Here is a 10,860-nt window from a genome sequence, read left to right as displayed (position 1 = left end):
CGGGACGTGTACGCGGCGGTGTTCAAGTGCTCGTTAGGCGGAAGTCTTGAATTTTCGGGAGTAGGTTGTTGTTTTCTGGGCTCTACTATCCAGCCTGGCCGCGGCTCGAATCCTCGCGGAAGTACTGACGTGTTCACATCAGTTTGCACGAGAAGTGGCTAGTTTAGCTAGCTAGGTAGAGCCGGGTAGTGACACAGCGGCCGCATCAGGTAAGAAAATACTGTCATTGATTATTTTCACTGTAATTACAGACACAACCAAGGGACGCAGACGGGTACTGAAACCAAGAAACACGTTTTAAAAGGATTGTATTATTCAGCGAGGACATATGTGGTCAACTTACAAGGGAATGGTTTTTATTTCTTACCGGGCTAACTGGCTAGCGATGGAGCCGTTGGCAACGTAGTAGAAGTCTCCGGAAGTGAGTTGTCAAATTATCGCATTGCTTGCTGGTACTTGTAGTTCAGTGTCTTCCTTGTAACCGTAAATTGCAATAGAAAGACAGTGGAATGTGAACTACACGTACTTAAATCGGGATTTTAATGGGCGCTACGATGGAGTTGTGGGAAATGTAGTAAACATGTATTCATTCAAGGGTTGGTTGAATTCCAAAAAAAACTACATAACCCATACAAGCGGTGATTTGGGCCAAAGGGCAACGTTCATTTAGATGGCTAGTTAGCTAATTCCATGGCTAATTTGTAAGCTAACGTGAGAAACTTTAAAATAAGAACAGCTACGAAACGTTAGTAACACTTAATGCAACGTTTGTTTCGATACTGTCCACGTTATGGGTTTCTCAGATAGCCTGTTGCGATTAAAAACGACTCATTTTCTGCCTTCCTGACAGGATAAGCTTGTTAGCCAGTTATGCAGCTAACATTAGCCACAACCTCAAACAGCTCAACGCGGTCTTGCCCGTCTTTGGCTAACGTTGCATGTTAAAATGAGTCATTAAAAGGGCATGCGATTGCTACGACTACACAGTAAAAAAATGATAATCAGATATTTTAAAGATAACCCAAAACTACAACATTGAGAGTGGGCTACGTTCGGGCTCGTTACGTAGAAATTTCACCATCCACTCTCTACGAAGTCAGTGGATCCAAAGTGAAAGTAGCTGGAAAATGTCGTCATGGGTTAGATTTAGGTTACAAAATCGTAACTTAGCTTGTTAGTTTAAATAACTAACTAGATTTTGTTCTCCAGGCCAGTTGCCCGGGGAGCAAATTCTCTAAGGTAATCGTTTTGATGCCCTCTTGTACTGGTCATGTGTACTAGTCAGACAACTCACCTTATCACAATTGAAAGAGCACATAACACAAAGGCGACGAGATTCCGCTATTTACAGGTTCAACCGGCTTGTCCTTTGCATAGCTGAATACAATTTCATTACGTGCACCCCCTTCTTAACTGATGTGACTGGATGGGTTTCCTGACAGTGCATTAATAAAAAGCAAGGACAAAATTTATTTAGAATTAGAAAACCTACTGTTCTAGTGCAAACATGTAGAAATATCCATGCCCCCTCAACTGTTTCACCTTTTCTTGGGAGCATTTGCAGCACACCAGATGTTTATTATTTATTACAAATTTGTGTTGTTAACTTTATGGTATTTAATGACCTGTAACTCTGATAATCCCTTCCAAATGTATAGGTAGGCCTATCCTTAGGACTATCATTTGAAAAGGGCTGTCAGGAGGATAGATTACATTAACACATGATAATAATGCTATTATAGTTTTATTTCTTCTCATTTATTAATGTTGAGACACAGCATCATGTTTCACAAGGTTACGGTTTGGAGATTTAGTGTACACATTTCCATTTCGGGGGGTCTTGTTCAAGTCCTAGCCCAGATCCAGGAAAATTAGGCACTTTTAAAGATGTATATTTCACAGTTATCCCTTCTAAGACATCAAACCTACAGAGACAGTAAACGATAAGTGAACTGAATGTTAACGTGTGTCTTGTCTCTTCACAAAAAACAATGTAGGCTGGAAACAGTTCCACCTCTGTCTTACAAACATAGTTGAAATTCTAGCCAGTACACCTATAAGTGGGAGATGCTACTGTTGTGCAAATTATTTGTTAATGGTACTACCCACTGCCGCCTATAAAGTCTTTTATAGTAGCCCAGCTGCCTATGTTCATGCAGCACTAATCAGAATGTCTTCTTTGTATCTTAACTTGCAGAATGTCAGAAGGGGACAGTGTTGGGGAGTCAATCCATGGGAAACCATCTGTAGTCTCTGCCTTTTTCACACGGATTGGACAGGTAACACTTTTATCACTCAGATCACACATATATAATTTCAGTTATTAGTGAAATGATTTGATAGTGTGGCCTAAACACTGGGTTGTATACTACATGACCATTAAGCAACCAGTCGATTTACCTTGCGAACAGAAGTTAAAAGGTCCAGTGTGTAGGATTTAAGGGCATCTATAGGCAGAAATTGTATATTATCATAACTATAGTTTCATTGGTTTATAATCAATAGAAAATAAATGTCATTATGTTTGCATTACATTAGAATGAGCCATTTATATCTACATATGGAGCAAGTCTTCTTCCATATTACTCCCCAGTAGCCTAGAATGGGCACATCAGGCCCTGGCTCTTGATAGGGCCATTCAGGTTCACGCCAGCCACTGTAGTTGTCCTATACACTTGACACTAGGGGAGGGGAAAAATAAAATCAGTTGCTTTTTCAGTCAGCTGTTTAGCTGCAGTTAAAGTGGTTGACATGAGATAAAGTAATTAAAAATTTCAACTTATTAGACAAAACAAATGTTGACATAGTTTTCCTTTGGGGACATAATTTACAGTTCAAAAAGATTATAAATTGCAATATATTTTATCGCAATGGTCAGCAGCATTTCACAAAAAACGTTTAAAAGTTTGAGTTGTAAAAAATCTCACCACTAGATGCCATGTAATTCTAAACACCGGACCTTTAAATATTCATATTTTCTGCGAAAATGTTAAGTGGGTATTACTCACTTATATGGACTGAATGAAATATGCTAGTGGCATTTGTTTTTGAGAAATACTCTGTTCTGGATTCTTACAGGACCATTGCTGCTGTGCCTGTTATCACAGTTCCAGTCATCCAATTTTCAATAAACACAAAATGGCAACATTTTTATTCCTTTTGGTCTTTTTTGTAACAGGTCTATCAGTCATGGCTAGACAAGTCAACGCCATTCTACGCGGTGCGATGGGCAGCAACTCTACTACTTACTGCTGTCTACATGATCAGAGTGTACATACTACAGGTAGTTGTTTATTTCTGTTTTTTTCTAGGTTGTTCTTTGCAATTTAGGTTGCTCAGCAAATGTAAGCTATGAGAGTTGTATATAGTTGTAAAGGAAAAAAAAGCTACACCGTTGGAAAATGAATCAAAATCAAGATAAATTGATGCTTTTAGCGTGAGGTTTTCATTCGCCTCTTAATTATTCAGCTTGTAATTTGTGTTATTGCTGTATTGGATTGCATTATATTTAAGGCTCATTTAGGGCTGGGCAATATATCAGTATTTCACTGATATCGTGATATTAGGCTAGACACAGTTTTTTATTTGGATATTGTAATATCCTAAATGTTGGTTTTTTTTTTCTGGTTTTAAAGGTTGCATTACAGTAAAGTGATCTATTTTCCTGATAAATACCAGACTGCTCTTATTATTTTCCCTTTAGCCACTTAGTCATTATATCCTTATTACTAATGATTTTTTGAATAAAAAATCTCATGTAAATATTTTGCGAAAGCACCAATAGTCAACCCTACAACATCAATATTGAGATATTTGATTAAAAATATAATTTCTCAATATTACCTAGCCTTTCACTCATTGTTTTTGGTAATTGCTGTTTTTTGCCAAAGCTGAAAGATTGCCTTAGTAGACAGTTTAAGAGTACAGTGACTTTACATATTTTGTTGTTGTTGTTGTTGTTGTTGTTTTGGTGAGTCACCTGTTCAATGTGTGATATGTGTGTTTTGATTTTTTTTTGTCTTCTTGCCTCTTCTCTTTCTATGAATATGTTCTTGCTCATGCTGATTTGTGTACATAATGCCCAGAAAGCCTTTTAATGTAGTGATCTTTCTTATGCTGCTTTTCAGGGTTGGTATATAGTAACATATGCTTTGGGAATCTACCATCTCAACCTGTTCATTGCTTTTCTATCGCCAAAAGTGGATCCTTCGCTGCTTGACGAAGGCAAGTTGACTGAATAAAATCTTATTTATTTTAAGTTGGTAGCTTGTTGGTAGTTGTTGTGTACTTGGCAGTAGATTCAATTTTGGGTTGTTACCTGTCTGCTCATTTAGGCTTCACAACATCACCCTTTAACATATCTCTCCTGCAGATGAGGGCCCATCCCTTCCTACCAAGCAGAACGAGGAGTTCCGCCCTTTCATCAGGAGGTTGCCTGAATTCAAATTCTGGTGAGTCCAGCTTATGGCTTGGCAATTTATCTGTGTCATCCACAAAGTGATTGCAAATTATATTCTTCTGAATGACCAGTGTGGTCAAAGTGTAAGTCATGCAGAGCTCATTTGTAGAAGAAGATGGAACACTTTAGTATAAATCACTAATATTTGATTGTATTAATCAGTGTGTATTCGCTTGTCACCCCATGTGATCTTAAACCCTCATCTCAATGTAGTCTCTGCTTCATCTATAGATCATCCTTACAACATTTACTTTTCCGAAAGAGACATTACATGTGGAAATTTAGACTCCTGTAAGCCTGGCTTGACAAACTTTCACTGCAAAATTAACATCTCTTGAACAGTTTTACTCATTTTAAAAATAGTGTATCAGCAAAAGATTTTACTAATTGAGCATGAATTTCACATTTCTTTGCCTTCTACTGTTTACAGTTTGTGTTTAACTTTTCCTGACTGCCATTTGTTTATGCAAACACGCTCTTCTTGAGAACTAAAGCAGGAAGAGAGGAAAGTGGTTTTGCATCAGTCATGCAGATAGCATTTGCATACAGCACAAAAAGATAATCTTTGGTTCCCCTTTCCATGTGGTTCATATAAATGACTGTTGTTTTTAAAAATGTTGTCATAACTGTAAGCGTCCTTAATGGTGTATTCTTGAGTTGTTCATGCCAACACATTAAGACATTAAGTTTTCCAACAACCTCATGTTCATATTGATAGGAACTGTGTCTAAAATTTGTTTTGCACTTGTCCTCTCCTGCATTTTCCCATATAGATTTATTTCCTGTTATGAACTCATAAATCCCATCCTCACATTACTCTCCCGACACTGACTTCAATATGAAATATCCTTTAGCATCTGGACATACATGACAGATTTAGTAAATGACTGTAGGTGCAAGTACAGGATGTTGTTTATTTCTTCTGTGTCACAAATGTGATTAACTGAGGTTATGTTACCTTTCTTTCCAGGCATTCGGCGACAAAAGGCATCGTCATCGCCATGATTTGCACATTTTTTGAAGCCTTCAACGTGCCAGTGTTCTGGCCGATTCTTGTAATGTACTTCATCATGCTCTTCTGCATCACAATGAAGAGGCAGATCAAGGTAAAAAAAAAATACATTGACTGACATATGGTACATTTACTGCATACACTGACACTGCAGCTATACTGGCCTCACAGTACAATACAAACACTTCAATTTGTTAAAGAAGTTTTGGATTGCACAGAAAATATATTGATTTAGAGAAATTCAAAAGTCGAGAGCATGAGTTTTATCAAACACAGGAAGACCAGACTAACTCAATAAAAAATCAGAAATCATTTAACAACCATCTTGAAAAAGCTTTTACCAAAGCTAAACATCTTAAAAATTCTTTATGTGGCTTTTAACATGTATTTATCACTGTTTATTGCCAATAAATAGACAGATTGTAAATTAAAATTTGAAATCTCTGGAGGCTTTCTATCAGTCTGTCTCCAGAGCTACCATCTGCTCTCCCAGCAAAGTAGAGTCCTAGTGGCGGGGAATGAAGTGGAGTGACTGGTTTTGCTAGCTAATTTATCAGCTAATGTTAGGAAGCAGCCAACAGTACATCGATTCAGCGCAGCAGTTAACAGCTAGCTGGCTAATGTTAGCTTGCTTGTTTGCTATCTCTAGCAAAACTATCTGAGTAAGTGGTGGTCGGTGCCTGTCGGGCGGCAACACCCGCACCTGCTGGTGGACACCGGCAGTAAGGGATGCCGTCAAGCTGAAGAAGGAGTCCTATCGGGCCTTCTTGGCCTGTGGGACTCCGGAGGCAGCAGACAGGTACCGACAGGCCAAGCGGAATGCAGTTACGGCAGTCGCCGAGGCGAACCGGGCATGGGAGGAGTTCAGTGAGGCCATGGAGAACGACTTCCGGACGGCTTCGAAGAGGTTCTGGACCACCATCCAGCATCTCTGGAGGGGGAAGCAGTGCTCGGTCAACACTATGTATGGTGGGGACGGGGCGCTGCTGACCTCGACTCGGGATGTTGTGGATCAGTGGAAGGAATACTTCGAAGATCTCCTCAATCCCACCAACATGCCTTCCGGTGAGGAAGCAGGGCCTGGGGACTCGGGGGTGGGCTGCTCCATCTCTGGGGCTGAGGTTGCCGAGGTGGTCAAAGAACTCCTCGCTGGCAGGGCCCCGGGGGTGGATGAGATCCGCCCGGAGTTCCTTAAGGCCCTGGATGTTGTGGGGCTGTTGTGGTTGACACGACTCTGCAACATTGCGTGGACATCAGGGGCAGTGCCTCTGGATGGCAGACCGGGGTGGTGGTCCCTCTTCTTAAGAAGGGGGACCGGAGGGTGTGTTCCAACTATAGGGGGATCACACTCCTCAGCCTCCCTGGTAAGGTCTGTTCAGGGGTACTAGAGAGGAGGGTCCGCCGGACAGTCAAACCCCAGATTCAGGAGGAGCAATGCGATTTTTGCCCCGGTCGTGGAACTGTGGACCAGCTCTGGACCCTTGACAGGGTCCTTGAGGGTGCATGGGAGTTTGCCCAACCAGTCCACATGTGCTTTGTGGGCTTGGAGAACGCATTCGACCGCGTCCCTCGGGGAGTCCTGTGGGGGGTTCTCCGGGAATATGGGGTTTTGGACCCCCTGATACAGGCTGTCCATTCCCTGTATGACCGGTGCCAGAGCTTGGTCCGCATTGCTGGCAGTAAGTCGAACTTGTTTCCGGTGAGGGTTGGACTCCGCCAGGGCTGCCCCTTGTCACCGATTCTGTTCATAACTTTTATGGACAGAATTTCTGGGAGCAGCCAGGGTGTTGAGGGGGTCCGGTTTGGTGACCTCAGGATTGGGTCCCTGCTTTTTGCAGATGATGTGGTCCTGTTGGCTTCATCAGGCCGTGACCTCCAGCTCTCACTAGATCGGTTCGCAGCCGAGTGTGAAGCGGCTGGGATGAGAATCAGCACCTCCAAATCCGAGGCCATGGTTCTCAGCCGGAAAAGGGCGGAGTGCCCCCACCAGATCGGGGATGAGATCCTGCCCCAAGTGGAGGAGTATAAGTACCTCGGGGTCTTGTTCACGAGTGAGGGAAGGATGGAACGGGAGATTGACAGGCGGATCACCACTGTTGTGGTGAAGAGGGAGCTGAGCCGAAAGGCAAAACTCTCGATTTACCAGTCGATTTTCGTTCCTACCCTCAACTATGGTCATGAGCTTTGGGTAGTGACCAAAAGAACAGGATCGCAGGTACAAGCGGCCGAAATTAGCTTCCTCCGTAGAGTGGCTGGGCTCTCCCTTAGAGATAGGGTGAGAAGCTTGGTCATCCGGGAGGAGCTCGGAGGAGGGCCACTGCTACATCGCGTTGACAAGAGCCAGATGAGGTGGCTTGGGCATCTAATTAGGATGCCTCCCTGGTGAAGTGTTCAGGGCACATCCCACTGGTAGGAGACCCGGGAAAGACCCAGGACATGCTGGAGAGACTATGTCTCTCAGCTGGCCTGGGAATGCCTCAGGATCCCCCGGGAAGAGCTGGACGAAGTGGCCAGGGAGAGGGAAGTCTGGGCTTTCCTGCTTATGCTGCTGCCCCCGCAACCCGACTCTGGATAAGCGGAAGAAAATGGATGGATACTATCTGAGTGGATTTGCTTGCTGGCTAGCTTGCTAAATACCAGTTAACATGATCACTGGTGCTAAGTTATGTTTTATGACATATGGTTCTAATTTAGCCAACAACAAACGATGTTACGACACAAAGTGCTTTCTAGCAACACCAATAGCAGTGCAAAGAAGTTAACGACCTAACCACAAGCTAAAGAACATTGTACATAGTAACCCTATTCTAAATCTGACTGTAATTCGGTTTCTATTATTCTGTCAACATGATGCCAGTCAATCATTCATCATTCATTCTCATGTATGTCACAGAGTTTGAGCACCATGAATGTATTATAGTGAAGTGGGTGAGCAAGATCATGAGCAACAGGATGCAGGCTGCAGTTTACTTAACGGCCACCAGTGGCATTAAAAACAAAGATTTTCTAAAAGCTACAAACAGAACCTTGAACTTTCACACAGGTCTTATGTATTTAGGTTATATTATCTTTAACTGCATAACATTGTACAGGTCCCTTTTTATGTTCAGTCTTAAAATCTAGTGCATTTGTTTTATTTTGAATATGTAAATACCTCACGTAAAGTGCTAAATTCTTGTCTTTTTGTGTGTGTGTTTGTTTAATCTAGCTCATGTAATCATTGTATTTCTCTTCTATTGGGATAAGTTGATAATGTTTAAGCAAATTCTGCAGACACACGTTGCTTACTATCCTCTTTTTCTTCCCCTCTTTCTCCAGCATATGGTCAAGTACAGATACCTACCCTTTACACATGGGAAGAGGACATACAAAGGCAAGGACGACACAGGGAAAACTTTTGCTAGTTAAAATCTCCCACCCCCCACCCCTCCTCATTTTAAATTAATTGGTCACAGCTAGTGGGGAATGGCAAGGGTCAGAGATTGATTTTCTTTTTCTTTTTTTTTGTAAGCGGGACAATAACATTAAAACATAACACAAAAAATACTAATTTTGATCTGTGGTTCAGTGTTGGATGAGGATATGAGCAGCATGGATCAAATTAGTTTGGAAAATAATGCATTTGTCTATTAAGGGGTAGGACTTTTTTTTTGAGGACCCTGATCCTCATTTTTTAGGATTGGTCTGCATTTGTTCCATAGTAGGTGAGACTCAGTGCTACCTTTTGCCTTTTTAACCCTATGGGGTAAATATAAAACCACCAAGAAGGAACCACACTGAAAAGAAGTTGCAGTGAAATTTGTCTCTATTTTTTTTTTGTTTGTTTATTTCAATGATGGTGATTCCAATACATCTTTTTCTCCCAAGTGAAATAAATCTGCCAACTTTTAAGTAATATATTGGTACCTACTTATTTGTAACAAGTTATATATCGAAAGTCAGTAGTCTTAGTAGAAAAATAACATGATTAGATGTGTAAGATGAAATCTGAAGGAAATGCAGAGCAGTCTTTAAGTTAAATCATTTCATCTTTTTCGATAAAAGTGTGCTGCTGCTCTGGCTTACAAGTGTCTCGGCTGATTGTCCTCTGTACTACATGCAGACACTTTGGAGAAATTAGTCACATTTCACTTAAAAATGCATTCATAACAGGCAGAAATCATAATTCGTCCCTTGAAATGATTACACATGGCAAAAATGATTTCTGATGGATATTTATCTTGAATTGGCAATTTATGCAAAGCTATGTATTACCTAATTCTCACTAGCCTAGCCAGTGGAGCAAGCATCAATATGGATGATTAACTTGACTTTACTTACATCTCCAGCCACCCACCACATTATTGAATGCATAATTCAAAGACAGTATCACTAATCCCAACCCCATTTAGTCCCCTGTAGCCTGTAGTCTACCCTTTTAATCAGTTCTTTCTATTTTTGCACCTTTGTAGAATTTAATAGATGGGATACTGTGTCATTGAGCACCCCTGTAAACCAGTTCATTTTGCATTATTTTAGGGGGCATTTTGCTTTAAATGGCAAGTCAATTTATTTCAGATTTTACAGGCACAATTATTAAAAATGTGTACTCTGTCTTTAAAGTGCACAACCAGTATTCAAGTTCAGTTCAGAACAGGGTCTAATCTGAGATAAAAGTCAAGCAATGACACGTTTATCCTGATGACCTTTTCTCTTTGAAGCATTTACCCATCTGGATTTCAAAGCCTGGGGTCCATGTGATTTATGTAGACTAGATGTTGTAGTAATTCATCTGTGTTTACTTTGAAAAACTTTACGGTAAATATAGTCATTCCAAGCAAACTTTTGTTCTCTTTCTTTTTCAGAGGAAACATAAGAAAACAGAGATTGAGAGCTTTTATTATAACAAATGGACGAAGTGGGTGGCGATCACATTTCCTTTTCTATAAACCTGTTGATCTTTTTTTCTCCATTTTTATCATACTGCTGGGGGATTATCTGTCACTACTAAACTTTGATCAGCACTGTAGTAAGGGATCAAAACATTTTCCTGTAAAAAGTTTGTTTCAAAGGGTTGTCTGGAGGATTTGTATATATATATATTTTAAGATATGAAATTTTCTTTTGAGATTATTTTTATTTTTGTTTTTTCTTCCAACCACCATACTGTTTCCAAGTGTTTAAAATCCATTTCAGTTGAAATTGATGAAAGCAGAACTGGTTAATTGGGTTCTAGATTTGATTAATTAAATATGTTTCTCATGGATTGCATGTCATTGTTTTCTTGTGCTAAAGTTATAAACAAAAACTTGATTTTAATAACTTAAGTGTAATTTTTTCACTCCAAATGCTATTAAAGAGGCTGTGTCCCTTGAAACAGTATATAGTTGTCTCGGCCTCATATTTTGTA

The 10,860-nt window shown here is 40.5% G+C and overlaps 1 protein-coding gene across 2 annotated transcripts; it reads left to right on the top strand.

Moving 5' to 3' along the window:
- The first annotated feature begins 108 nt into the window (after positions 1 to 108).
- Positions 109 to 10,832, top strand: rer1 (retention in endoplasmic reticulum sorting receptor 1). 2 transcript variants are annotated; one of them, XM_042492183.1, is made up of 8 exons: positions 109 to 209; positions 2,198 to 2,279; positions 3,179 to 3,283; positions 4,128 to 4,224; positions 4,373 to 4,451; positions 5,430 to 5,565; positions 8,790 to 8,844; positions 10,316 to 10,832. In XM_042492183.1, exons 2-8 carry the CDS (start codon positions 2,199 to 2,201, stop codon positions 10,324 to 10,326), a joined length of 564 nt encoding a protein of 187 aa, XP_042348117.1. In that variant the 5' UTR covers positions 109 to 209; position 2,198; the 3' UTR covers positions 10,327 to 10,832. The 2 variants fall into 2 exon arrangements, with proteins under 2 accessions (XP_042348117.1, XP_042348116.1); XM_042492182.1 differs by having other exon boundaries at positions 8,790 to 10,832.
- The last annotated feature ends 28 nt before the right edge of the window (positions 10,833 to 10,860 follow it).

This window comes from Plectropomus leopardus, chromosome 8 (assembly GCF_008729295.1).
Source record: "Plectropomus leopardus isolate mb chromosome 8, YSFRI_Pleo_2.0, whole genome shotgun sequence".
NCBI classification, from domain to species: domain Eukaryota; kingdom Metazoa; phylum Chordata; class Actinopteri; order Perciformes; family Serranidae; genus Plectropomus; species Plectropomus leopardus.
The sequence above is the reverse complement of the archived record's forward strand: the minus strand, read 5'-3'. Positions and strand labels throughout refer to the sequence as shown.

Coding starts and splice junctions, on each gene's coding strand:
- rer1 (XM_042492182.1), top strand. CDS start 2,199: ATGTCAGAAGGGGACAGTGTTGGGGAGTCAATCCATGGGAAACCATCT. Junction 2,280..3,178: donor TTTTCACACGGATTGGACAG/GTAACACTTTTA, acceptor TTTTTGTAACAG/GTCTATCAGTCATGGCTAGA. Junction 4,225..4,372: donor TCCTTCGCTGCTTGACGAAG/GCAAGTTGACTG, acceptor TCTCTCCTGCAG/ATGAGGGCCCATCCCTTCCT.